At 50.4% G+C, this 27004-nt stretch overlaps 12 protein-coding genes across 12 annotated transcripts; 6 read left to right on the top strand and 6 right to left on the bottom strand.

Moving 5' to 3' along the window:
* Window positions 1-419: 419 nt before the first annotated feature.
* BDV14DRAFT_209066 (major facilitator superfamily domain-containing protein) lies at window positions 420-2481 on the bottom strand (the record flags this gene model as incomplete). The annotated part of the gene is made up of 7 exons (XM_073775561.1): window positions 420-936; window positions 1037-1297; window positions 1430-1907; window positions 2014-2142; window positions 2193-2245; window positions 2301-2338; window positions 2371-2481. The coding sequence occupies 7 exons, from the start codon at window positions 2479-2481 to the stop codon at window positions 744-746; spliced, it is 1263 nt and encodes a 420-aa protein (XP_073632881.1). The 3' UTR covers window positions 420-743.
* Window positions 2482-2983: 502 nt separating this feature from the next.
* BDV14DRAFT_186926 (uncharacterized protein) lies at window positions 2984-4288 on the top strand (the record flags this gene model as incomplete). Its single annotated transcript, XM_073770891.1, has 4 exons — window positions 2984-3047; window positions 3106-3207; window positions 3278-4115; window positions 4192-4288. 4 exons carry the CDS (start codon window positions 2984-2986, stop codon window positions 4286-4288), a joined length of 1101 nt encoding a protein of 366 aa, XP_073632880.1.
* Window positions 4289-5613: 1325 nt separating this feature from the next.
* Window positions 5614-6134, top strand: BDV14DRAFT_195454 (uncharacterized protein; the record flags this gene model as incomplete). Its single annotated transcript, XM_073772220.1, has 2 exons — window positions 5614-5885; window positions 5930-6134. 2 exons carry the CDS (start codon window positions 5614-5616, stop codon window positions 6132-6134), a joined length of 477 nt encoding a protein of 158 aa, XP_073632879.1.
* Window positions 6135-8461: 2327 nt separating this feature from the next.
* On the top strand, window positions 8462-9040 carry BDV14DRAFT_195453 (uncharacterized protein; the record flags this gene model as incomplete). The annotated part of the gene is made up of 2 exons (XM_073772219.1): window positions 8462-8539; window positions 8594-9040. 2 exons carry the CDS (start codon window positions 8462-8464, stop codon window positions 9038-9040), a joined length of 525 nt encoding a protein of 174 aa, XP_073632878.1.
* Window positions 9041-9510: 470 nt separating this feature from the next.
* On the bottom strand, window positions 9511-10389 carry BDV14DRAFT_195452 (GNAT family N-acetyltransferase; the record flags this gene model as incomplete). The annotated part of the gene is made up of 1 exon (XM_073772218.1): window positions 9511-10389. The coding sequence occupies one exon, from the start codon at window positions 10387-10389 to the stop codon at window positions 9511-9513; it is 879 nt and encodes a 292-aa protein (XP_073632877.1).
* Window positions 10390-12020: 1631 nt separating this feature from the next.
* Window positions 12021-13522, top strand: BDV14DRAFT_195451 (haloalkane dehalogenase family protein; the record flags this gene model as incomplete). Its single annotated transcript, XM_073772217.1, has 2 exons — window positions 12021-12766; window positions 12841-13522. The coding sequence occupies 2 exons, from the start codon at window positions 12021-12023 to the stop codon at window positions 13520-13522; spliced, it is 1428 nt and encodes a 475-aa protein (XP_073632876.1).
* A 97-nt stretch (window positions 13523-13619) lies between these two features.
* Window positions 13620-15311, bottom strand: BDV14DRAFT_186925 (glycoside hydrolase superfamily; the record flags this gene model as incomplete). The annotated part of the gene is made up of 1 exon (XM_073770890.1): window positions 13620-15311. One exon carries the CDS (start codon window positions 15309-15311, stop codon window positions 13620-13622), a length of 1692 nt encoding a protein of 563 aa, XP_073632875.1.
* A 578-nt stretch (window positions 15312-15889) lies between these two features.
* BDV14DRAFT_195449 (sugar porter family MFS transporter) lies at window positions 15890-17515 on the top strand (the record flags this gene model as incomplete). Its single annotated transcript, XM_073772216.1, has 2 exons — window positions 15890-16070; window positions 16155-17515. The coding sequence occupies 2 exons, from the start codon at window positions 15890-15892 to the stop codon at window positions 17513-17515; spliced, it is 1542 nt and encodes a 513-aa protein (XP_073632874.1).
* A 147-nt stretch (window positions 17516-17662) lies between these two features.
* BDV14DRAFT_195448 (Zn(II)2Cys6 transcription factor) lies at window positions 17663-19263 on the top strand (the record flags this gene model as incomplete). The annotated part of the gene is made up of 3 exons (XM_073772215.1): window positions 17663-17829; window positions 17879-18511; window positions 18573-19263. The coding sequence occupies 3 exons, from the start codon at window positions 17663-17665 to the stop codon at window positions 19261-19263; spliced, it is 1491 nt and encodes a 496-aa protein (XP_073632873.1).
* Window positions 19264-19361: 98 nt separating this feature from the next.
* On the bottom strand, window positions 19362-22025 carry BDV14DRAFT_195447 (Six-hairpin glycosidase-like protein; the record flags this gene model as incomplete). The annotated part of the gene is made up of 8 exons (XM_073772214.1): window positions 19362-19468; window positions 19522-19596; window positions 19677-20085; window positions 20168-20380; window positions 20466-20695; window positions 20777-21645; window positions 21716-21898; window positions 21955-22025. 8 exons carry the CDS (start codon window positions 22023-22025, stop codon window positions 19362-19364), a joined length of 2157 nt encoding a protein of 718 aa, XP_073632872.1.
* Window positions 22026-22928: 903 nt separating this feature from the next.
* BDV14DRAFT_195446 (uncharacterized protein) lies at window positions 22929-24140 on the bottom strand (the record flags this gene model as incomplete). Its single annotated transcript, XM_073772213.1, has 1 exon — window positions 22929-24140. One exon carries the CDS (start codon window positions 24138-24140, stop codon window positions 22929-22931), a length of 1212 nt encoding a protein of 403 aa, XP_073632871.1.
* Window positions 24141-25004: 864 nt separating this feature from the next.
* Window positions 25005-26258, bottom strand: BDV14DRAFT_195445 (uncharacterized protein; the record flags this gene model as incomplete). The annotated part of the gene is made up of 1 exon (XM_073772212.1): window positions 25005-26258. One exon carries the CDS (start codon window positions 26256-26258, stop codon window positions 25005-25007), a length of 1254 nt encoding a protein of 417 aa, XP_073632870.1.
* Between the last annotated feature and the right edge of the window lie 746 nt (window positions 26259-27004).

Raw genomic sequence — 27004 nt, 5'->3', positions numbered from 1 at the left:
TCTAACTTCGTCTTGGATTGGTCTATACACTTACAGCCAAGCCGCTGGGGCATGGGGTTATAGAATAGGGTGAAACCTAACGTCAACGCGAGATTACTTTTCACTAGATCTTCGGGAATATATTCCTTGTCTAATTAAAATAGGGGTAGGGTACCTCGTCTCCTGGGCAGATTGTGCAGAACCATAGTTGAGAGGGGGCCATCTTCCGGTCCTTTGGACTCGAACACCCAGCGGAAATGGTCAGATGTAGTGTCTTCTATGGCTGTTAAATTTTATCTAGTAGAACTGGAGACAGTGGATACGGTAAACATGGAAGCTGGAATGATCGGGGCGACTTTAAGTTCAGCCCCAGTTTGACCCTGACCTTTAAATGCGCAGGGCGCTTCCCGTCCGCTCCAGCTTAGACTACAACGTCAATACTCAATATCTGCACGATGTTGACGATCATGTGGCTGAAGACCCTCTTTGATCCCTCATGCTCACACGCCTACGCCACATCCACTCTCACCACATCACTTTGGAAATCTTCGCCCGCACCCTCACCAATACTACGCCGCTGTAATTCCCGCAGCTCATCCCTCCTCTGCAAATAAACGGCCAACCCCAGTGTGGCTGCTGCACAGACAATCAGCCCTACCGTAACCGAGTTCCCGACTAAAAAGCGCGGGGCGCATTTGGTGTTGTATGAGATTAGAGGGACCCAGGCGTTGAATGCGTATCTACCCGAGTGAGACGGGGTCAAGTCAGCCTTGCGGGATATAGTAATGAGAGTATAGGGATGATGGGGGTGGGGATGGGACATACGCTATGGAATTGGTTGAGCCGAGGATTATTTTCCGCTCGAGACTGTCCCCTGCGCAGATTTCATTGACCATTGTCAATAGAGAATTGTTAGTGTATATGCCTGAGGTAGGGATAAGCGTGGGTGTTGACGTACTAGGAAGACAGGACCGGAGCCCTGCGCGAATCTATACTACTCATTAGCACACCACAAACCCAGAACTCCACTCAACAATCAAGATAGAGAATAACAAACCCAGTAAGATAATAACTAGCCCACTTCAACCCAAACGGCACCCCATCCCAGATGGCCAAATTCATCGCGGCGAAGAAACAAACCGTCAGCGAGAAGAAGACGATCTGGTACCGGATCTGGAAAAGGTCGCTTGTCCAGCCGTATATCAGGCTCGTCAAGATCGTGATTGCGTTTGTGACGGTGGGATATGTGTTGATTTGGCTGACGGAGTACCGGTTCAGCGATTTGAGCCACAGGTTCATGTACCCACCGATGTTTTCGCTGCAAATGAAGAATCTAGAAGCCCTCCGTTAGCATTCTCTTTGCTTTAGAGAGGTAGGGGTGATGGGAGATAATGTACGTATAATAAGCCGTATAAACCCAAAAATACCACCTCGAAAGAACCCTCTTCACACCCCCAGTGTAATCGGCTCCTCCAATGCCTTGCCCGCCCTCCTCATCCGTTCCCTCGCCATCTCTTTCTCACTTTCGCCCAGGCAAAAAACCCTCGTGTTACTCGGTAAATCCGGCAAGGCAAGGAACCCCCAAACCGCCATCGGAAACGTAATAACGCCATCAAAAATAAACAGCCAGCGCCAGCCACTTAATCCCGCGACTCCATCCATCCCCGTGTGTAAAGCGGCCTGGAGATAGCCAGAGAACATACTCCCCACAAAGGCCGAACGGAAGAATATACACGCGCGCTTTGCGAGTTCGCGCTTTGTATACCACCCGCCTAGCACGGTGTGGACCGCTGGGTAGAATGTTCCTTCTGCGAGGCCGACAAGGAAGCGGCAGGCGTAGAGCTGGTGGGGGGTTTTTACGGAGGCGGGGGCGAATGTTATAATTACCCAAAGGCATTCCCAAGAGGGGCACCAGAGGGAGAGGCGGACTGGTGGGTTGTTAATGAGTGTTTTGAGGGAGGAGAGGGAGGGGATGGGAGGGTGTATCGCGGGTGCAGATCATTTGGGAGGGGATTTGGGATATCACGTAGCCACTTTGGGTATTGTTAACAGGTTGCTTTTGAAGGAGTTGGGTGCCATACATGGTCCACATAGTAGTGAATGTTTGGTACTGGTTTCCGACGACATTCAGCTCTTCTTTCATTCCGGAGACATAGGCGTTCGCTGGTTTCATTAGTATCCAACTTCCACTGCAGCCCAGATGCGCAACATACATAAGTTATTCTGATTCAGATTCTTCGAGAAGTAAGAGAAGCTCGCCCACGTTCTTGATTTGTTAGCATTCCCCAATAGGGCCTAGAAGCCATTTCGATTGTCCTTACAAAATGAAGAAGTCGATTTTGGAGATAAACCTCCGCTCCTCAGTGAGTACTCAAATGTATCCCAAAGAACGCGCAAAAGCCGGCGCCGCCATGAAACTGGTTCCTCATCTTGCGCTTCTCGAATAGGCGAGCTTGGTGTCTGCTCCACGATAACTGATTTGTCGCCTGTTGTGGCTGCCATGGTGTCTTAGCAGGCTTGGTGAAAAGCTTGGACCTGCCGCTGCCCAAGCTCTGAAGAATTTATGCGCGGCTACTCTCTATATATGTAGGTAAATCTTCTGTCTTCTCCAACTTCTATCGCCACTACCTTTGCTCTCGAGTTGAAGGAAAAATCAATAACGCAACCACCACCAAAATGGCACCTTTGCATGTTCTCCAAATTGTACTATCTCCGGACCATCTGCAATGTAATCTGACTTTGTAATGAGAGGCTAGCAAATACTGGTACTTGAAACCGCAGGAGCAGACAAATGGCGTCCTACAATGGATGAATATGTCGTGATCCCCGGGATTTCTGACCCCATAGTACCGCGCTATGGCAGCATAATCGGCATTGTCTGCACCGTCGGCAAAACTCCGCAGGTGGGGTAGGCAGGGTATATATGGAATGCAGACGCAGGGTCGTGGCAGTCCCTATCAATGATCAGATTGTGATTGTGGTTACATTGAAGTAAAAAGACAAAATGCCGTCTGCGACGAAGACTCCGCTAGAGCCCTGTATTCCACCGTCGGAAACGAAGGAAGACTGTGAGTTCCCACTTAAAGCACGTTAAGAGAGAGTTGAAGACTAAGTCTAGCACCATAGTAAGCTATGTCTCCCTCGAAGCCCTCGACCTCTCGCTCCTATCTAAACCAGGCAGAAAGGAAGCCCTAGCTGAACAAGTTCTCAGCTTCATTAACAAGAACGGTTCGCAACCCTCTTATTGGATCTCTCCGCAATCCCTTCTATCAAGCCGCAGTATTGCTTATTTAACCAGGTTTCTTCTACGTAACAAACCACGGCCTAACAACCACCCAAATAAACCGCCAATACGCCATCGCCCGCGCCCTCTTCTCCCTCCCCCTCGACGAAAAACTCAAGTACATATCCAATACCGCCACCGGCGACTTCCGCGGCTATAAGCCCCAGTCCACTGGTAGCCTGGGCACCCGCGACAACGACGAGCGCTACAACATCCCCAAGTTCACGCCCGAGCATGAGCGGCCGCACCCTGAACTGATAAGGGAGTACTGGGATGAGATTCGAGAATTCAGTCTGCATATCCATTATAAGATTCTACTACCGCTGCTACGACCCTTCGCATTCGTCCTTGAGATCGACGAAAACACCCTCGTGAATCTCCATCGCTACGAAGAACCAGGCCTCGAGTACCTCCGCTACATGATCTACCACCCACGCACCGAACCCGAAGACGCACAAGCAAACAACCTCTGGGCAAAAGGCCACACAGATTACAACACACTAACATTCCTCTTCCATCAACCCGTCGCAGGTCTCCAAGTCCTCACCCCCTCAAAAAACGGCGGTAAAGGCGAGGAACGATGGCTGTACGTGCGCTCACCACCCGAGGCAATAATCGTCAATATCGCAGATGCACTGGAGTATCTTAGTGGCGGGTTTTTGAAGAGTACCGTGCATCGCGTTGTGAGACCGCCGAGGGAGCAAGCGGAGAAGTCGAGACTCAGTTTGATTTACTTTGCGAGACCTGAGGCGAATGTTCTTATGAGGTCGCTTGAGAGTCCGCTGCTAAAGAGGGTGGGAGGGGCCCTGGATGAGGGGTATGTCAAGGCGCTGGAGGGAATTACGGCTGAGGGGTGAGTTGGAAGTTTTGTTTTGCATTCTTTTCTGTGGTGAGGTGATGCTGATACTGAACTGCGTAGAATGGGCAAGGGCGAGGATCGCAAAGGACCATCGGTTTCGAACTGGGCTGGTGGATAAGCATGAGAAGGAGATTATTGCTGGTGTACCACAGCAGTATCATGACTGATGCACCAGGATGGTTGATGAAATCTAAATCTCTGTTTCCGAGTCAATTTCATCTTCTCTGAAAAGTCTCGCCTACGGATCCAAGCCAGGAGAAGCAAACATGGGAGGCCGCGACGGGCACCGAGAGTCTTGTAATCAAAGAATCTATGAAGTGCACGAGGCCAGCCGCGATCATGCCAATGAAGAGAAATTGCCTTGCTTGTAAGCTTGTACAACTCTGACACAACTAGAGAATTTGCGGTGGAGGTATCGGATGAGGCGCGCTGATGACGGTGGTGGCATATAAAATTTGGGGCTTAGTGCCTAGGTGTCGGCGATACCAATCATGTTAGATATGGAGCTTGAGATAATCAGCGGAATGTAGTTATACAAACAAAAGGTATCAAAATCCACGCAGTCGAGAAAACAAAGCTGCCCTTGGAAGCCACCCAGTTGTAAAAATGGCCGTCGTTGTCGGGGCCCCAGATCGTCACATCGGTCAGGGATGGGAGTCGGGGCTCTGCTAATCCAAACCAATGGAGGAAATGTTAAGCATCAGAAAAGCAACAGTACCCAGGAACTGGAATATGCCGGTTCACACTCTAGAGATAGCTGGCCCTGGAGTGAGCTCGACTTTCGGCGGAGAATATACCGACTTTGTTGCAATGGGCATCGCCGGGTGATGCAATCACGTTCAATGAAACCGCCGAGGTACGAATCCCGAGCTTTTTGTAATAGAGAAGACGCTCTTTAGCATACATCATAGAGCCGATGGTGATGGTGTGACAAGATCGACGGGGGCTTTTGGTGGTGCTGACGGGCTGCAGTATTGATGTTCAATCGTAGCAGAGGCCGGGTAATCCGGGCCGAATACCAAGAATGCAGCTTGAGACATGCAGTGCTATATGTGGTTTGCATTGGCTAGAGAGGCTTGCATATGTGGCAACGGGATTTTGTCACCGACTGACCTAGGCTGTTCTTGCAGGCCTCAACTTTGAGAATCAATTCCCGAGGGTACCTGAAGGAACTGTCAGGAACCAGAACCACTAGATGTAGAATGTAGATTCTGAGGGGTATGTGGTATCTCTGGTTTACTTTGCAATATACCGCTGAGCGAAAGGCTTTTAGTGCAAAGAATTGAGGAATCGGGACGATGAAGATCATTCGGTATTTACACACACGGGGTCCGAATCCAAAAGAAGCAATGGCGATGTTGCTGGAATGGAGGTTATAAAGCCCAGCCTCTCCTCCTGACCAAGACATGAAAGCACAGCCAGACCCATCATCACTCCGAGACATCACATTCATAGCTTCTTGCTCCTACCGTCACCAAAAGCCCTTTACAAGATGCTTCTCATCAAGTCCGCTGCCTGGGCCATGCTTATCGGTTCCACGCTTGCTCGCCTTCACGCCCGACAATGGCCCTTCCCGTATGAGACTGATATACCTCAGCCTTCACTTTCCGTTCCACCCTACCCCTTTGGCCCGCCCACTGGATTGGCCGGCTTCCCCTACAACCCATTCGCCCCTCCAGCTGCAACCGAGACAGAAACAGCGGCAACCGCGACGGAGACCGCGGCATCCGCATCTAGCAGCGCCGGCATCGGTACCATGCCCAAGTCCCTGACTTTTCTTTTCTCATGCAAAGCTGACATAACACAAGCATCTACCACCGCGGCGTAGAGCACGCATGCTCAGCGATGCGGAATCCATGGGTAACTTGGACGTATCTTGAGCAGCCCTTAAAGGCGGCTACGGCCTTTGAGATGGTTTTCCGCGTCGGGAAACACTGGTATTCGCGTATCACCATTATGATGGAAAGGATTGCTCTGTTTGGTGAAGTTATTTTGGAAAAGGACTACCTATGATTTCAACATTACCTAGGTCAGAGTAGGAGATGTCAGGAGGGTCTTTCGGCTTCAGGAAAGCAGATGAACTTAGGGTTGAGTTGGAGTGCGTGAAGAATATCAGAGTGTCTCTCATTCAAAACTATTATGTGACCCCCGTAGCTAGCTGAACTTCTGTCTTTACAGTTCACTGCATGATATACATGCTATCCGACAACACTCCGAGTATCCAGTTTTGCAGCCGTATTAGACATGGAGTGCCATGCATAATCCTTAACCTTATTTCCAAAGTATCGCGCAAAATACGTTGGATGATTGTGTTAAACTCAAGGCAAAGCCTCTTTTTACAAGATGCCGATCTTCACAGATTATATGGACACTGCCGCCTGAGATTATTCTTGCGTCCATCGAGTCGGACACGCCACCTGCAGTATCCCAGTGAAACTATTACTGAATAGCCTTTCCTGAAGCTATTCCTGGCCCTGACCGACCAAACACGGTTTTTGATCTCCCCTGCATCACCTCCAGTTACGATGATTGCCCCAGCGGCAACCGAAACACCAGCCCACCTACCAGAGTCGAATGACACCAATACTAGTTCGGGGAGACTGACTCTCTCAATCCTGGCGATGGTATCCACAGCGTTCTCGCTTCCACCACTAGATCAGCAATTCTGAGCGGCAAGCTGTTAAATTGGGTCAAAGATATCTTGCGGGTGATATTCTCAAATGAACGGAGCGCTTCTACCATAAGAACGTGGATTTCACGATCTGCAAGACTGACGAGGCGTACAAACTCAGGGTTCATCATGTTAAATGTAAGATTGCGTGTCCTACACTGACATTCCTAGTAGTACAAAAGAGAGCCCTGATTCTGCGAAACCAGGGCTTAGCAAGAATAATAACACGGATCGTATTATTGCAGTCCAAGCCGAATCTAGGTATATTCTACTGGACTCCACAGAAGCTTTGTTGTCCCTCGAAAGCCACATCAACCCATTGATATGGCGATGCCTTTCGCTGCAGCTGTCCACTAGCCGTCTTGTTTGCGCCGTCTCGTTCCTACCTTGTGTCCACTTAGCCCTTGACTGTGGAACCCAGCAGTATCCTTATCTGCCCATATACGGGCTGTCCATTACCGCCCACCCATATCTGGAAAGGAGCATGCTCATCCTGGAGCGAACCAAGCGGCTAACGTCAGATTCGCTTGTCAGAGTCGCAGAGAGCACAACAAACCTGACGGAGCCAAGTGCCGCGAGGGAAGACCTCAAAATGGCTTCATAGCCCAGCATGGCCTTTAGCAGAGCTGATCGGTGCTTGTATCGTACCATCACCAAGGCACGGACCGGAGTGATATCCTTCAGCCGCCAATGGTCGACAAGGGTCAGACTTGCTCAGTTCCAGTGTCAGCAATATTTCCTTCGTGAGTAACTTGAGGAAGCAGAAAATATAGAAAGGTGTGGTTCTATTGGTTGGAAGTCACAATTGACGCCACCCTGCGCCATGATCTACAGCTTACTGACTAGTGATTCAACAGCGCAAGACACGGACCGTATTTATGTATTTGGTTCCCGATATCATAAAATTTGTGGTATCTATTATTCACGATGAAGATTGGGGACAGATGTAGATCGCACGTCGATGGATGAGTTGCATCATAGCCACTTCAAATGCTGGATAATATGGATCGGTGGCCGTTTGGTAAAACAGTAGTTCTTCCTCTACATAGTAGTCAACTGCACATCTTCATTCATTAGTAGGCTGGTTAGGAAGGGTACGACTTCGTGGTATATTGAGCAAGCTGCGTAAGTGTGAGGTGCTGGGATAGTTTCCTTCCTTACCCAAAGCACACCAGCCATCGGTCGCGCTTTCTCGGATTGTGGTTTCGTAATGAATTGCTTTGCTTGTCAAATTCGAGTGCAAGCAGAATGCTTCCCATGAGATTCGTCAGCGATCATCATCGTACAGTGCAGATCGCGAGGTGAAGGAGATCATCTCCCTCCCACCATGATTCCGCATTCGACTTTGCGTAAGACGAAGAATCTGACGAAACCTGGAATCAGGTTTTGATTTCAATAACGATGTGATGCTACGATAATTGGTTTTTGGAAGCCAAAGCCTCAAGCACGAGCGATGAGAGATGTAAAGGCTGCCGATATCCCAGCTATCGTCGGTTCATCAACACACTCCTCACTGGTTTTTCCACAGTCCCTACGCAGAACAGATACCACGAGTGCCTGAAAGCTTCCTACAATGATTATTTCCAAACAAGTGGATTGGGTCATTGCCCTTGCCGTGGCACCATGCCTCGCTCGTCTCGAAGCCAGACAAGCCAGCAGCACCCCAATCATGACCCTTACCCAGGTGGCCTCCCTGGGCGTCACCCCTACCTTTGATCAACCGACAGCGACGCCTGACCTCGCCAATGTCCCTTCGAGCAGGAATGGCGCCCCTCCCGCAGCAACTCAATCACCCGAGTAGGAGTACGAAGACACCCAGGACGATACTTTCCTCCCCGCCCTATTCCGCCCCCAGTCAGAAACAACCAGTTACTGCGGCCCGACCGAGAAGCAATACTCTCCTGATCGCTGGATCTGGGGCCAGTTCCAGCTCTGCATTGAACAATCTGCCACGCGGTCTACTGCCTTCATTAAGGTCTTCCGTGCGGAGTACTACTGGGGTGGAGCGTGGTACAGTGCCAACGGAAAGACTTACGACTGGCGCGCAAGAGCCAGGGTCAACAACGACGAGTATACGAGCCCTGACGAAGACGGCGAGGTAGGAGGTGCCATGACTGAAAGTCTTGGGACATTCCGCAACCGGCTCTCTGGACTGCAAGCTATAGCTTTTGAGTACTGGCAGACTGGACCGTACTGGGGTGGTGAGACGGTCCATTACCAAGCTACTTACGGGTTTAATATCGCGTAAGCGATGGGGACTTGAGCATCCCGAAGCAACTACTCTGGCTGCGAGGCCGAACCGGTTGAGAGGAAACTCGGGCCATGTCTTGCACATGGCGAATAATCCCTAGTGGAAACTGTGTTACTTGGATGAATCTAGTGGTTTGCAATATGGAAACGAGTCCACAATATCTGCACTGCGCTGTGTTTGTTTCTTTGAGGCATTTCGTACTACACCCACTCTATAGCTCATGAACGATAATGTTGATCTATCTGCACCAATCCTGTGTTAAGTCCCTTTGGTTGCGCTGGAACAATAGGCCGACTAGATTAAGTACGCCTGCTTTCATATAGCCCTTGGTAGACTCATCATAGATGCAGCTGGATTGCACAATAGTAGCAAGATCAAACTACTTCTGAAAATTGTCACCCATAAATCCCAAGGACCCATGCTTCAGTTGTCAAATATCCCAGCCAACATAGGATTTGGACTCAACACTACGCAAGCGTCCAGAACTTCTTTTGATACCCAACCCGAAACCCAGCCTTTGCAAAATTCCTCGCGCTAGACCCGACAGGCCACGTCGACGCCGTAGCATAGTCAGCCCCAGCACATTTAGCATCGTTAAGTCTTGTCCTGATAAGCGCCATCTGCACCCCTCTCCCCTGAAAGGCTGGAAGCGTGCTATCGAAGTAGAGGTTCGCGACCTTTCCAATACCAGTGTCTATCAGTGCCACTGCTGCTGTACCAGCAAACTCCCCGTTGATTCTGGCAATGTATACCGTCGTGTCTGGGCGATGAGCAGCACTTAATGCCTGGGCATAGGGGAGATCGGAATCCGGGTACTTGGGCGCGAATCCTGCGGCCGAGGCTCTGATGAACGATTTTCTTTGGTCTTCCCCCACCCGATCAATTGCAATTTCACCGCATGCCTCTCCAATCGTTGTCATTGCCGGCTGTATCTCGCGGTCGTCGTGTAGTGCAAGGTAATGAATAGGCACAGCCATAGATACAGCGTACCCCCTCACCAGAAGAATCTCGCGCAAACCTGGATCCGCGAATCCCGAAGCGACAACAATTGTCGGAGTCATATTAATACCGGCATATAGAGATTCGATACTTTGGATGTCCTTCACCATAACCGGACCATCCATGCCGATCCCAACAACGCGGTTCATTTTTCGGCCGTGCAGCGGCGTTGTCCTCGCTGCGATACCTCCACCGATTGACTTGGTGATATATCCCCGGATGTCTTTGTCACCCGCTTCATTAGCGAACTGGCGAAGACACTCGACGTGGTTCTTGAGGGAGGCTGCTTCTGCGGCTTCGAGGAGGTGAGCTGTCGAGGGTGATATTGCTGGTGGATCTTGTTTCATTATGCTTGATATCTAGGAAGGTCGAGGATCATGTAAAGTAACAAGATGGGCAAGGAAAGCGTAGAGATTTGATCTTGAACAGTCGATTGCTGCGGTTGTCATCTGGACAGGTTCTTCTATGTGCTTTGAGATTTGAGATCGTCCTGACGACCCACTGTGATCTGCTTATCCCTTGCGTTACCTACGTCATCTTGATCCCTTGGTAGATCAATTGAGATAAATGCCAGGTCAGCTTATGCCCCTCTCGCCTCTGAATCTGAGTTGTAGACATGGTATAGGAAGGGAAACGATGAAGGTACCACTGCTGACTGCGCTACAGGTTTGGACTAAGAATCTCGAGAAACGTCGACATATTTGACCTTATGGTATCAAGAGCGAAACATAGCTTGACGTAGCATCTGCAGTAAACTAGGTAAAATCCGGTTCGGCTCAAAGTATTAGAATGTTCTGCGCTCTGCCTAAGAGGCAAAACGGAAAGAACGAAAGAACAGCACAAGCCAAAACCAAGTTGTGAAACGTTCTTTAATCCTCCTCATTGCTCTCCGGACAAGAGATCGAAGTACAACCATCTGGCCCACTAACAGGTACCGCGCCATCACTGTCGCGCACGGATGCCTATCCAAGCGCAGGACAGAACCCCGGCACCTCTGTAACACAGTCTCGCGCAGTACAACACCAACAAGACATCATTTCCTCCGCGTCGGACAGTCTGCATTCACTGCGCAGGGCTTCGAACTGGCACAGAGCTCAGTACCCCAGCAGAAAGCATCTGGTCCCGCACAATATGCGACCCTGTGTCACGCCCTAAAAGACTGAACCTGCATCGATAAGACCCTGCCATGAGTGAGAACAGCTTGGACCTAATAATTCCAATTGAAAGTCGTCGAATTGTGCCGTCGCTGCTCAGACTGTACTAGACTCCGTGTGTGGGTGGGAGACTATAAAAATTGATACAAAGGACAACAGACTGCAATATTGATATGAACAAAGGCAATGGGATTTAGAGGGCACCCATTATACCCTGCCATGACCCGGCTCGCCTATGCCTTCCATTGTCGATGAGCTGAACCTTCACTAGATCCCAAGTCCCGAATGTCATCGGCAGAAAATACTGTGAACACTATTCTGATACGGCTGAGCTCTTCAGAATCGTCTTGAAAGAGTCTCATCTACTGCATCGTATACCAGGTTGAATCAGGGCATCCGGGCTTCCAGATTGGCTGCTGGTCGCCATTAGTAAATTTTCAGCGTCATGCTGGCTGGGCAGGTCTAGCCGGCCTTTTCTTTGAGTCTGGAAGACTTAAATTGAAAAAAAGTTCGGTTGTGGTGAGGTCGCTCTAACGGGGACGGAGGGAAACCGGCGTGGCGTGTAACTATCGGGTCCATGCAACTAATCAGAGGCTCACATGTCTTAGCACATGCTTATCTCTATTGCATGCAGACGGAGATAGACGAGAACCGGATGAACGAATGTTTGTTTCATATGAGAGATCGACGATCAGCGTGGAGCTGGAACCGCGTTCTAGGGCTATGATGTCACACATCGTCATGATGAATTCAGAACCTCATTTATAACCCCCCTATTCCAACCACAATCCTCTCCTGTCTGCCAACAATAATAAATCAACATCATGCCAGTACACCTCAACTTCCACCCAGAGGCCACCTGCAGCAGGGCCTACAAATTCGCTGGAGCCGCCATGGAATCAATCACAAATACCACCATGACGCTCTTCGCATACATCAGCGGGTTCCTGCTTAATTTGACACTTGTTCGAGGTTTTATCGCGTCAATATTAATTCCGATTTATCTTTACCAGATTGCTTTCGCCATGATCCCACACATGGTCGACCATCTCTTCGGCCTATTCACATGCAGCGGGCGCTCAAATCTCGCGAAGAAAACAGACAACCACCGCTGGAAATCAGACACACTCGCCCAGTCCCAGCTAGAGGGAACATACCGCTTCAAACCGCACGAGATATTCCACGTTGAACGCACTTCGCGCGGCTGGATGTCTTCCGCCCCCTGGGCAGGCGACGACACGCAAGAATTCACAGTCTGCGGGGCGTCAGTGCGATACATCCATATCAAAGCAAGCTACAGCTCTGTCCTTGCAGACGGGAAGAGAGAGCATAGACCTATTGTCTTCCTGCACGGGAATCCAAGCTGGTCTTATCTCTGGCGGAATGTTTTTCCTTCTCTTTTGGAACGCGGGCATGATATTTATGCGATTGATTGGATTGGGCATGGGCGGAGTGATAAGGTTTTGGATAAGGGAAGGATTACGTTTGAGTTGCATATGGCTACCCTGCAGGAGTTTTTTAAGCATACTGGTGTTGAGGGGGCTATTGTTGCGGCGCATGATTGGGGCGGGTATGTTACCTTCTTTTCCAATCGCCCACCCTTATGAAGAGAAATGTGTGCTAATATGTATTATGAACACGCAGCTGCATCGCCCTAAGCACAATTCCCCGCCTACCCCCCGGAACAGTCGACAACCTCTTCCTCTTGAACTCGTTCTTCCCGCCCCGTCTAAGCGATAGCAGTCTGCATTACCGCCTCCTAAACAGGATCTGGTCCTGCACCACCTCTCTCCTAGGCGGATTCCTACCTATCTCTCTTGTAATCCGATATCTAGCACCTCACCTCTCAAAATCCGACATTGATACATTCGCCGCCCCCTACGTCGATCTCCCGCGCTCATCAAAGGCATCAATCGAGCGTTTCGCGCATACAGTCCCCTCTCTACCTCGCTTCATCCTCTTTACACTCCGCCAGACTTACCTCTGGAAAGTCCTCGAGGGCTTCCTGGGCCCCGAGCAATTCAACAACCTCAACGTGCAAGCGCGTCTTTCAGCGCAGGACGACCAAGTGCGTTCATACTGGTCTAACAAGGAAGAGAGTCTCGGCGCGAGCACGGAAGTCGCTGTTGTTTTTGGGGCTTCGGATCCTCTTGTACGTGAGTATAAGGATTTACTTGCGAGGATTGTTCATCCGGAGCGTATGGTCAAGTGGGCGCCTAGGGGGGTTTGGATTGAGGGAGCGGGACATATGGCGATGGAGGGGAAACAGGGGGAGGTTGCGGGGTTGATTGCGAGGTTTGCGAGGGGGGAGGGGGTTAAGAAGTAGATGAATGATCGGATGGTTACATTTGTATATGATGGTGGAGTATTAAGTTTTCATTTGTTAGTTTGAGGGCTCGGGGTAGTCCTTCAATGTAAAAGCATTACGGTACTTTCTCAGAAACAGTATAAGCCTCGACCTCTGCAATACAAGTCCTCGCTGGAATAGTGACTGCGATAGGAAACCCTCCATAGTCAGGGTCATCATTGGGCATAATGAGGAACTCGCCGCTGCGCGTCTCATCGCCGTTCAATGTCCGCAGCGTACTCAGCTCCCCAGTCACATCGTCAACCTCTTTCTCCCAGGCACCTAGAATGCCTGTAAATGTGGCATTTTCATCTAACCCTCTGAATCGAACTTGGAATCCGCGACCAACAGCGAGGAAACGGGAGGAGTTTTCGTCGCCGAGTTGGATGATCATTCCACCACCAGGCCCTGGCTTGCCGAAGACGAAGGCTCGCTCGATGATGACCTCGAGGTCACCAAATGTTCGTGTCCATGTTTCTTTTCCTTTCCGTTCTCCTGTTTCTGGGATATCGTCGAAGAAAAAACCCATTCGTTGCGAGGGTTTAGCGTTGAGTAGAAATTGCGATGTCTGTTCCAAAAGTTTGTACTCTCTGCCGACGATGGTCGCTTCTGTGTCGACGCCAAATGGGCTTGTACCTAACGCTCCATAGGTAGCATAGGCCAGCCAGACTCTGCGCGCTCCGTGTTCGTCACGTCGCTGCTCGGGGATGAATAGTGGGTTTGTTGACGGGACCGTATAATCCCGACAGACGAGCTCATAGTCGTGGAAGTACAGATCAGGTGCAAGAAAGTCCAATGCTGGTGCATTGAATCGCCAGATATCTGAGACATGAGGACATGGCCCGCCAGAAGGGTATATTCCTGGCCTTGCGCCGCCGCTAACGACAATTGGATATCCGTGGAGGTCAAGTGCCGAATGGTCGTCAAAGTTCAGCCAGGTGTTTGTGTAAAGCGGGATGTAGTATGCTCTTTTTCCGGCTTCTGCGACGTGTCCGACATATTTGGAGATGTAGTATGCCATAAATGCTTCGTCGGCGGCGGTGCCTGGGCCAAAGATGCTGTCCCAGGTGTATGACCCTCCGCAGGTGTGACTAGGGAGGCGTTTCCCATATCTCTCGGTAAATCGGGGGTGTAGAGTCTTGGATGAGAGCAGATAATTTAGGAGGTGTGTTGGAACCCCAGCCTGAAAGACCTCTTCTGCTCTAACAGACCTGTCCCTTGAATCGCCCAGTAACCCGGTCTCATTCTGCAGTTGGACCATAACCACCGTGCTATGCTTCTCGTCCACCTCTTTGATATGCTCCATCAACTTTCCAAACGCACGGGCGTCGGCCTTCCATCCCTCTTCAGATAATGGGCTAATCATCTCAATTGTCCTCTTTTCACCCTTCTCCGGATCCCATACATGCACGCGCGGAAACCGCTTGACATTCCCCTTGACCCAGTGCGGGACGTACGTCGAGATGCCATTCTTATAGCTTCCAAACCATAACAAAACGAGATATATACCGTAGTGTCTTGCGTCGATGATGACTCTGTCCAGCTCGGTAAAGTCGAACTTGCCTTCAACCGGTTCGATCATTTCCCAGGTCACGGCACCGAGAAGCGTATTTATCGATTGTGCTCTCATTTCGGGCCATACTGTTGACATATACCGGGCAGAGGAGAGGGAGGAATTGTGAAGCTCGCCAGGGAGGAGCAGAACGGGTTTGTCTTTGACGATAAGGTGGATGCCATTTTCGCTATGACGCAGGTGTGCGATTGACATCTTTGAGTCTTTCAAGAAATCGAGGTGATGGTGCGACCGGAAAGCACTCAAAATTGAGGAAAGGGAGTCTTAAGTATCGAGATTTTGGAGAGATGCGACATGAGCTCCCAGTCAGATCTGCTCTTTTAGGAAGTGATCACTCGCTCTCGGGATACCCGATGCAGGAATTTCTCGCTCATGGGATAGTTGGTCTGCCTGGGCAAGGATGCTGCATAAAGTTCGCTTGAACATCGGATATACCACAGGAACACACCAGGAGTGGACGGGAATAACCTCGTTTAAACCTCGGATCCTGCCGCGTCACCTTGGCGGCCTTGTGTTGCTTGACTGGCTGGCGTACTGCACAAACTTCATGCAGTGTAACTGGCCATCTCCCAGATCGAGTAAAGGGCAGCACTGCAAGGATCGAGACAGAGAAGGCCATCAACCCTCCACTTCCCCGAGAAATGGTCCCACCGTCCCCAGATATTAGATTTCTGGGGTTACGGCAGAATTAACCGACGGAGTCAGTATATAAGCCGGACGATTGAGGCCTGAAGAGATTCAACAACGAAGCAAACGTTCCGACAACCGCAACGATGACAGCCAACAAGGAAACTGCGACCCTGGGGGTGCCTTCCAACCCCCTGCCCTGGTACCAGCAGCCCAAGCTACACCAGCTTTATCTGATGATGGTAATCCTTTTCCTCGCTTCAACGAGTCTGGGATACGATGCCAGTCTGCTTAATGGCTTGCAGACTATGGATACATGGACAGCCTGTGAGTTACTTGCCTCTTACATACTCTATCACCTCGGCGACCGATCGTACCGGGAAGGATAGCACTGATGCTCGGAACTAATAGACTTTGACAATCCAACCGGCAGTCGCCTTGGTCTTTTCGGTGCCCTTCCCGGAATCGGTACCTTCGCTGTCTTTCTCATCGCTCCTTATATCTCTGACGGTCTCGGCCGCCGTATCGGAACTGCAATTGGGTCCGCTTTAATCGTCCTCGGCGCTCTCGTACAAACATTTCCTCCTCGCTCAAATCCCGATGGGATGTATCTTGCCGGCAGAATCATAGTCGGTATTGGTTCAGGAGTATGCAACGGCGCCTGCCCGCTCCTCATCACAGAGGTGGCTCATCCGGACCACAGAGGAAAGATCACCACAATATATAATACACTTTGGTACCTCGGTGCAATCGTTGCTGCTTGGTCGGCATTTGGGACCCTGGAGAATCTGACTGGCGATGTCCAGTGGCAGCTTCCGACAGCACTGCAGGCTCTTATGCCTGGGTTGCAACTCCTCGGTATTTGGTTCCTTCCTGAGTCACCGCGTTGGTTGATCAGCAAGAGCAAGGTCGACAAGGCACTTTCTGTTCTGGTCAAATACCACGGCAATGACAACGAAAATGATGAGTTCGTGCAGTGGGAGTTTGCTGAGATTCGCGAAACCCTACGCCTGGAACAAGAGGCTGCTGCAACGGGGTGGAAGGAGCTTATTCGTACACGGGGAAACCGCAAACGGTGTTTGTTAATCATTCTGACAGCAATATTCTCGCAGTGTAGTGGAAACGGGCTTGTCTCATACTACCTCTCTCAAGTCCTCAACACTATTGGGATCACTGGGTCAATCGATCAAGCCAAAATCAACGGCGGCCTAACAATCTGGTGTCTGGTGGTATCCCTTGCAGCTGCATTCCTGGTCGATCGCTTTGGTCGCAAGACACTATTTCTCTTTGCGGGCGTCGGAATGTTGATCTCTTTCAGTATTTGGACGGCTTGCAGCGCCGTTTACAACAAGACAGGCTCGGAGCCAGCGGGTCGAGCAGTCCTCGCCATGATATTTCTCTTCTATGGCACCGCTGGAGCAGCATGGCCCGGTCTGACTGTCGCATACACTGTCGAAATATTACCGTTTAACATCCGAGCCAAAGGGCTTACACTGTGTACGTGCGTCGCTGCGCTCGCTGGAATATACAACCAGTATGTCAACCCACTCGGCCTCGAAGCCCTTGGGTGGAAGTTTTATTTCGTCTATATCGCTATCCTCGTGATCGAATGCATAGTGATCTACTTCTATTTTGTGGAGACCCGGGGCCCTACACTGGAGGAGATTGCTGTGCTCTTTGACGGGCACGATGCCCCTGCTGGGTTGGCCAGGGTGGGTGCGGAGAAGGGAGAACGTCCGGCATCGTACCATCAGGAGACTATTGCAAAATAGGCTTAAACGAACACTAAAGTGGAGGGGAAAGAGAGTCTGGGGATTAGTCCGGGGTGCGTCTGGGATGGGCGAGTCATTTACCCGAAGTTTAAGCGGAACATATGCGACGTCTTTCCTCTCCAACTCCATTAGATTCCCTGCAAAATCATGAACTCCAACAAGCATACGAGGAATCAGAATGCGTGTGATATGTGTCGTAGTAGGCGGGTCAAGTGCCGGTCTGTTGAGGGTGAGGAGATCTGCGAAGGATGCAGGTTCTTAGGAGTTGCGTGTACATCCAATAGGCCTAGGCGAAGACGCGGTCCTCCCAATCGGTACGTCATGCCCAGGCAGTTGTTCCTTCCATGGTCTGACTGTTTTTAGACACCTTACTCATGCGAGTCCTTCTGCTGGACATGAAGAGTCTTTCATTCCCCCAATTTCACCAATATCATTCCAGCCATCGATCGCCTCTACCGAGACCTCCATAGTATCCGCGTCACCGACCTCCTCACCGTCCACAAACGCCCTCGACGTAGTCGGTCCTAGGCGCCTGATCCATAAGATTATAGACGACTGGTTTACTCACATTCACCCCCTCGCGCCCATTCTCCATAGCCGTCGTTTCCTCAGCAGACTTCACAGCGGCGATGCCAACAGTGATTCCACCTTCTGCGGCCTCGTCATCAGCGTCATATGCGCCACCTGCGCAACGCTTCGAAGGAAGTCCTTCACAGAATACAAACCGATCACATTCAAAAGATGCGTCTCAACTATCCGGAGTCAGGACCTCCTCTCTGCGGATGGACCATACACCGCAGACTGGTGCATCGCGAAATATAACATTGCAACGTCTAGCATGGCAATCAAGGGATTATCTGATCCTTGGACACATCGCATGTTAAGTGAAGCTGTGACGGGGACTCGGTACCTACTTAATTACAAGGCTGATGATCTGGACTTACTTGAAGGGGAGATGCTGAAGAGGCTATATTGCCTGCTGGAAATTAGTGCAATGTGCGTTAATGCCTGTCCTAAGCTGCTATCATTCTTCATACTGACAGTTCACTATCGACAGAAACGTCGTGATGGTTGGTGAACCCTCTTTTGGCCATCTGACCTGCGAGCGAAGCGATTTCCCTACCACTCCCCACCCCTACACCGACGCCGATCTCGATGTATCGCACTTTCCATCGCAAGGTGTTGATATGAACACCCAACCAATCCCTTCAGACAGAGGAACATACGTCCCCGGACTGACGTACCTCAGATCAATATTTCTTACCTGGCACACCTGCCAAACGGATCGCTTTTACCTCCCAGCGTCTCAGCTCCTTACCTCGGGCCTTCGCGCCATCCAGACAACAATCGATACTCTTCCACCTGAACTGCGTTGGCGCGGTGGTCTTTCCCGCCCGGAAAATGCTACCCGGGGACATGACGTGCAGATTGCAAATATATTTATTACAAGTCTCTATGTGCGATCGAATCTCCTCCAGCAGTTCGGCACTCTCTCGGACACGGGGAATATGGAGGAACACCAGAGGATAGTCAGTGACCTACTCGAGGTACTTTGCCATCTACCACAAGAGACCCTCGAGGCAAATGGGTATAGTTTGATTCCGAAGATAAGGGACATTGGAGCTGCCTACCTGGAGGTGTTGAAGGTGGATATCGATGGCGGCCTTGTAGATGTAGGCGACGAGGCAAAGGAAAAGCTGGAAAGGCTGCTCCGGCAGTTGGGGGTTCTGATTTTAGGGGCATGCTAGATGCGCCCTAACAACTCAGTTCAAGGTTTCTCCTCCCGCATTGCATGTTATCTTCTTATTGAGTAGCTAATTACCAGCGTTCGGTATTCGCCACTGCTTTACAATGCCTTTCGTAGCCCTTCATATTCAACCACCCAGCTCCCGTCATTGGGGAATCCCGGCGCATGCCCTTCAGAGCCCTCCCATCCAGCAGCCATATACGCAACTAAACCATTCAGTCAGCCTTATATCTGCTTGTATAATAACGGTTCGACATACCAGCAAGCAAGAACCCCGCATTCCCTGGCATAAAAGGCGGTGGCGTCCCCCCATCACCACCTCGCTCAGCGAACCCTAAAATCAGAATCACTCTAAGCATCCCTCCCTCGCCAGGAGCATTCTTGGAAGGATGAATAAATATGGCACTGACATACCGGCATCATCAAAAACCCACCTCTCAAAAGCCGTCAAATGCCCAATCGCCCTATCTCTCTCCCCCACCCGCGCAGAATTAATAGCCAGCACAGGCCGTCCCCAACCCCTAATATCCTCGTCATCCCAAATCTCATCGACTTTATCCGCTGTCGCTTTAGCTATGACTGGATCAACGGCCGCGTTGTCGGGGAGGATTCCCTGCAGCATTATGAGACTGCGCGGGTCGTCTGTTAGGGATGGGTTATTCCACCATGTGGCGTTTAGGTCGGCGTAGACGGCGTAGAGATCGTTTATTATTGGTGGTGGTGAGAGGTGTTTCGATACGGTGATCCAGGAATTTGGGACCGGAGCATTTTGGCGTTTTTTCCATGTTATTGCGGTGTCGAGGGCGTAGCGCCAGTATGCTATCTGCGTTAAACCGTCAATATCGCCCACGCTGACGGAACAGGAAAAGAGTGAGCGAGGGAGGAAGGGTAGGGTAGGCATGTACTTCATAAGCTAAATTCCTACTCTCCTCGGGAGGCGTGTTCTCCGTTACGCCGTACGCTGGCGGTCCGAGGTCATATTGGCCAGAGGACTGGTTATACCATGCGTAGGAGGCTAGATAGTCTGCTGTTGCTGTGATGGTTTTATCCCATTTGTTCAGTGTTGAGGGTGTTGGAGAGACGCTGTAGCTTAGTTCGGCGAGGTAGAGGGGGTGAGGCTGCCAACATCCTCATCATCAGACAAAACCTCACACCAAGCCCTCCGCTGGGTAAGGATGTAAACGTGATATGGGAAGCACACACCTGTTGCCAAAGTAAAAGCCCATTAATCCCCCCCGGCGAACTCACACCCATAATTATCTCCGTCATCTTCGGCCACCGAGCACCTTCCCAGCCCATCTTTTTTGCACGTTCGAGGGACGAGGGAAGAAGAGTCTCGTATAGCAGCGGGAATATAGCATCGAAGTGCTCTTCTCGGCCCCATGTTACCCAGTGCGCGTTGTGCCAGATGAGCATTTCCATGTGGAATTTGCCTGCGCGCAATCAACCTCCACTCTCTAAAAAAGGCGCTAGGGAAAAGAACAAGATGGGCGGATTGTTTCGGGCGAACTCACCATACCATCCATTATTCATCAGCCCGCTCTCCTGCGGCGACTGGCCTGTTGCTGCGCTGTTCACGCGGACGTGGTACATTGAGAGAATTATGCGGCGTTGGAGCTCGGGTGCGGAGGGGTTGGTGGAGGAAGCGAGGTCTATGAAGCCGCCGGTGGACCAGTATTTGTTCCAGGCTACTGAGTTCCGAACTTGTATCTCGGAGGGAGCAGCCGGGGTGGATTGTTCGGGCGAGAAGTGTGCTGTAAATGATATCCTGGATGTTGGAGAGCGCGGCTTGAGGGTGTAGCGGTGTTTCGCGAGACCAGTTGCGTTTCTGGATTGGGATAACTTCAGTGGCGTCGACGAAGGCCAGTGGAGATTCACGAAGTAGCTTATTTCCTGCAGCTCGTGGAAGATGTGCGCTGTGGTGTTTTCTCGACTCGGAATGATTGTAGTCGTATGGTTGTCTGGAAAGTCGTATACCCCGACAAAGACCTCATATTTGTAATCCGTCGTATGGATAGGCGGATAAGGGAAATCGAACTCAACGCTCAGATCCCCAGTCTGAAGCAACTCAGACTCGATATCGAACGCAACAGCATCAGACTCAAAGTCGCCCTGCGTGATAACCCTGACATTTGTACCGTCGACGTCAAAAGTCGAGATTATCGTCCCATTCCACAAATCCAGCTCCTGTCGAGGGTTCGCTATTTGCTCTGCGGAAAGCGTGACATTTTTATACCACAGCCCAATCCGACCAAGATTTATCCGATTCGGGTTCCCAATTAGCCACTGGGATACCTCGGGGAGATCCGGGTCGGGGATATCGTACGAGACGTTCCGGCCGTGAGTTAGCATTGGGACGCCGGTGTAGTCTGAGAGTTGTTCGCTGTACCATCAAAATCAGTTAGCTGCCGTGCTGCATGTTGGAAATCGAGGGAATAGAAGGTGAATATGACCCATTGGTAGGAAGAGAGTCATTGTGCCAACCCCAGCTAGACAGTGTATTGAAAGGCAGGAAGCTCTGCATCCCTGTGTTATCGACGTTGAATGCAAAGTCGCCGTTTCCAACCTGCAGGGGGGTTGTTTCATTGTCGATTAGGAATATTCGGATGACGTTGTATTTTGAGACTATGGTTTTTCTGGAAGGGTTATTGTTAGCTCAATTCAATGTGATGCTTGGGCTGGGGACGAATACCTGTCAATTTCCCCTAATGCTAGGGTAGGCAGAAGCCAGGCGCATAAAAATACCGCGGACAGCATCTTCATGAGTATAATCTATGCGACAAGTCCATGAACTCGTAAAGCCAGGCATTGCGGGCGACCCTGCGCTTTTACGCAAATCGGAGGAATTGGCCCCGACCATCAGGGCTGGGGTGAGCTTCCCCGCAGCCGAACGTGCCCTAGTTGCAGACGTAGATTATTGCACCAATGCCGTGACACCCCTGAGTTGATGAGACGGAATGAGCCTAAATTGCGTCCTTTGATAAACTGAGACAGAATGATGACGTATCGAGCACGTATCTGGATGTACCTGTTGATGGTGGGTTGTAAGACAATCGTACTGAAGTGCTCTTGGAGGAAAGGTGCATTCATTAAACGATACCTAACTACTTGGTTTACTCAAACATAACGCACATCGCTGAACTAATCAGCTCTCAACAATGCCAATGAAGGAAAAGCAGCAACTCGCCTACTCAAAAACAAATTAATACTCATGCTCCGACCACTCCCCATCCCCAATATCAGAAGCCACATGCGGAATCCAAGGCTGAAGCCCCTTAACCTTCAGACTAGGCCTATGCTTCCTTACACCCCAAAGCAATGTATCCAACGAAATACCGCATTCAGGAGGCACATACTGGTGATAACCACGAATACACAGGTACTCCAGTCTCTACGGCAGAGCATCAACTATATGATTATCACGCGACATATCTCCAGGCGAACCAAAGAAGATCCCCATTGCGAACAGAACGAAGCAGTTGATCCCAACTGTAAGACGTGTTAGGACTGTAAAAGTCCGCTAAAGACCCGCTCTGCGCCCATGTTAAGCGGAGGACTTCGGCGTTCTCGTCTTCCGCGAAACAGGGGCTGTCCTCTTCGCTGCGCCAGCAGGACAGATCCGTGAGGATGCCATAGAGGTCTGCATCCTGGTCCACGATCTCAAGCCTACACCAGCCCAATAGCCATCAACTCCCTCATCTTTTTAACCGCATCATCCATTCTGGGACCAGTATAACTAAGGCCGATAACAGCATCCTCCTCATTCTTCCCCTTAACAACCTCAGTAACATCAAACATCCCATCCCTCTCAATCACAGATCCAAACCGAACAAGACCCAGTCTATTCGGATGAAACTCCATCAAGGCCCTAAGCGCAATATGCTTCAGAACCGGAAACTCACTATCCAAAACCTCAAACACTTCATCCCAAGCACCCTGGTACCAAAGACTTACATCCTCAAGCGTAAGACTCTTCAGCGTCCCACGATGATACCAGAGGAAGTCAATGAGAATATTCGGCGAGGCCAATTTCCCTTCCTTTAGATAAACAGATTCCAGAGTCGAGCGCATCGGCATAGTAAGAACATTCAACATTGTTTCAAAAGACGGATCCGAGAAGGCTAGCTTGAGTTTTAGGTGCTTGGTATTCTGCGTTTTCTGCACGAGCGATGTAACAAAGTCCCGCTGGGGCTCTGTAAAGACGTTGATTGTAAGGTTTACATTTTGAAGAGATGCCCAGCACTCCCCAAATCCTTTTTTCTCGAGTGGTGCGCTGCTCAGACCACGGAGATCCGCAGATACCCAGTTCGGATGAAAGGCCGTGTATGTCTCTGGTAATTCAAGGGAGAAGGAATCGACATGTCGCTGGAGGGAAATGACAATGTTAAGAATCATGGTAACCGCGTCACTGGCGACGAGACACTGCAGACCGTCACGGGTCTCGCGAGGTTTGCGGTATATTTCAAACGAAGTGCAATTGACGAATCGGCTGATGATTTCGAGGAGCATTTTCCCGCCGGCTCGATCAATGAGGACGGTCCCTGCTGGGTCACGTTCCCAAGCAACGAGGTTTCCGAATTGGTCTTGCTGGATGTGCTCGATCCTCAGTGATTTGACTTGAGAGGCAATAAAGCTATTCTGGGACATGATTTCGAGATCTGCTAACGATTTGACGGTAAGATCTGTATGGAATGTAGAGACCCCTATGATGTCCAGGAGTGGGTTTGTGGTTCTTTCGGGGAGGGAGCATCCGAAGGGTAGATTGCGGGTTGCTGTCGCATCGAGGTGTCTTTGGACGGCATTCCTGAGATCTGAGGATATGTCAGACCCCTGCGGAACGGAGGAATGGATCGTGTTTGTGGCGTTGTGGACGGACATGGATGTTCAACCGCGGTCTGCTTGGGAGCGGTGTCCTTGGTAACGATATGAGAAAGGTACACAATGAAGACGTGCTGATAAAGCAGATTTCTGAAGACAAAAAAGATCATCAGAGAAGGAAGCGTTTAGGGAGACGTAAACAATTTGTCGAGGGGTGTGGGACGATCCATGGCCTTCTAAGGGTCATGTTTTCGAACACGAAACAAACGCCAGTGTGGGAAATGCACTTTCTTCGCGTCACTGCGTCATCACTAGATTCTTCTATGAAGACTTTCTAATACTCTATTGGTTTATTCTGTCGGGTTCGTGAGAGAAGGGCTTTGAGTGAAGCATGAATACCGGATAGAGGCACCCGCAGTTCTAGGGTTCGGTTTTTTCTATGTGCACACACTCATCACCAGACCTCTGAGTAACGTATCTCGCAAATTTTGACACTCGGAACTTATACTTTCCGACAATAATGCTCTTCTATATGCATTGAGTGCAGTGGCCGAGGTTCGGAGGCCATAGAAGCCCCCTGCCAGACACCACCCCTACTGAATTAGCTATTTTTACAGTATTCACACTTTTGAAGCGAAGTACGAGATTTCTTGTATAAGTCCTACCACTTACTGGCTGTAAGAGGAGCTGTTGTATTTTGTCGGCGTTACCACTAGACTAAAAAGCCAAAGGCTCTTAGCCTAGGACGCCGTTTGACCCATGTAGACCTCTCCTAACACATTTTATCACCCGATTTGATAGACGTCCCACTAGAACAATAAGAACGACAAAACTATTCGGCTCCACATCCCGTACAGCTAGGTAGATCCGGACTATGTACAGAGTCAAACGGATAATTGCACCTAACCCAGCCAATCACTATCTCTACCATCCCGCATAACTAAAATACAACACCTCAATACCCTCCATCACCTTCCCAAGTTCAGGCCCCTCATAGAAAATTCCAGTAGCGTGCTGGCCAGCCCCCGTCCTCAGCTTGGTCTTAGAGCAACCATGATCTCGATAAAACTTGATCGCACCAAGCTGGGCAAAAGCCTTCCAACCAATAACCTGGTAGTGGATCCTATCTGTCTCGCCGTCGCCGTCTCTGCCAGTCAATCTACCAAGGTAAATCTGCATGAGATGAGGGTACTTTGTTCCAAGCCTGCCAACGATATCACCCCACTCAGTACTATCCTCCACCTGCAGGTGGCGCAACGTAAGTCTCTCCAGAGTCCGACTATGGATGCTCAGAAAACGCGACAGAGACTTTCTGCGGAGCGGCTCAACCCAGAACATGATATTCGGCGGTCCGACAAGTGTAAGTTCCTGCAGTCTGAACACGCCCGCGCGCGAGATAGTCCATTTGATCAACTCAGTTGCGAATCGACCATGCTGGGCGATGAGAGTTAGACTCTTCAGCCCAGTAGCCCACCTCAGCATCTCAGCGATATTATCAGCGAGATACTCGCATCGGATCTCGAAGTCAAGAACGAGTTTCCGGATCCCTTGCGCGAAGAACATGAAGCTGAACCGCTCGGGGATCCGGCATAGTGCGCGGAGGTTGAATTTGCTGTCGTTCGAGGACATGCACTGCAAATTAACCGTGAATTCATCGATGGGGCGGTTCAAGCACACCAGAGTTTCCATCATGATGTACGCTGCGTCAGCTATGACTAGGTCTTCCTTGAATGTGCGGATGGGACCCTGAGGCTGATGGAAGTCGAAACTTGTGCAGTTCTCGAACCGTCTGATGATTTCAGCTAGTAGGGATACAGCTTCACAGTTTAGGTCTATCTGGCGGTAGACGCCAGAGCGAGGCCAGAAGATGCCGTGTCCGACGTTGGCGGGTCTTTTGCGGGTGAAGCGGATGGCTTTGATGCTGGGTGCAAAGCGCGGGTCTTTGGAGATGTTGTGTAGTCTCATGAATGAGTCGGAAGACAAGTCTGTGTGGATGGATGTGAAATAGCGAGCGGCGAACTGAGTGATTGTGGTGTGGTAGTTGTAGCGGTTTGTGCTGCGCAGGGAGATGATGGTTTCGGAGGGGAGGTAGGAGGCGATGGAATCCATTAGCTCGGGGGGGAGGTCTGCCAGCCCTACGGGGATTTTGGGAGGCATCATTGTGCTCATGGCAGCCATGCTGAATGCTACTGATGTTCTGCTCATAGAGGTGGGAATGAAACGACGGATGGAATGGTTTATTCGTCGAAGGATGCTGAAGAAGCGCGGACTGTCTTTGGGAATAAAAGCGCCTACAGAAGTGAGGAAACAAGCAAAATTCGCTCATGGTCTTTCATTGCTCTGGTCTATCTAATGCCTTCATGGTGGCGACTAGGGCTATTCACTTTTCAGCACATCTAAGCCCCGATACTGGAAGAAAGAACTTGGTTCAGTTCTCTATTGTAAAGATCAAGTGATAGAATTCTATAAGTGTCCCTTGGATGAGCTCATAGTCGGATCCTAGCTATCTGACCAGTTATACCTCGAGCAATTACATAGGTAGACATGATAAGCGACCTAACTCATCTTGATGCGCCAACTCAAACTACTACAGAATCTACATCTTTCAAACTAAATACCAAACCCTCAAAGCCTTCACATTGCCTCCAATACTAACTCCCAACTTCCAGATGCCTGATATCCAGCTTTAGAAGCCCTCTCGCAAGCCCCAGCACCTGCGTTCCCTATTTTCAGTGCTCTGACCGACTCGCATTCGTCTGCGCCAGAGTCAGCGACTCAAGCTGCGAAAGCCCAACCACCGCGTCGTCGCCCAGGTATCCAAGTCTTCTATCATACCAAACCAGGTCCCAAGGCTTATGAACTGCTGATCTCCGAAGGCTCCCACGTCAATCAGGACGTCAATCTTGAGTTCCTTGAGTGCGATA

Source organism: Aspergillus stella-maris (genome assembly GCF_047715825.1).
Source record: "Aspergillus stella-maris strain CBS 113639 unplaced genomic scaffold BDV14scaffold_3, whole genome shotgun sequence".
In the NCBI taxonomy this organism is placed as follows: Eukaryota; Fungi; Ascomycota; class Eurotiomycetes; order Eurotiales; family Aspergillaceae; genus Aspergillus; species Aspergillus stella-maris.
The sequence above is the reverse complement of the archived record's forward strand: the minus strand, read 5'-3'. Positions and strand labels throughout refer to the sequence as shown.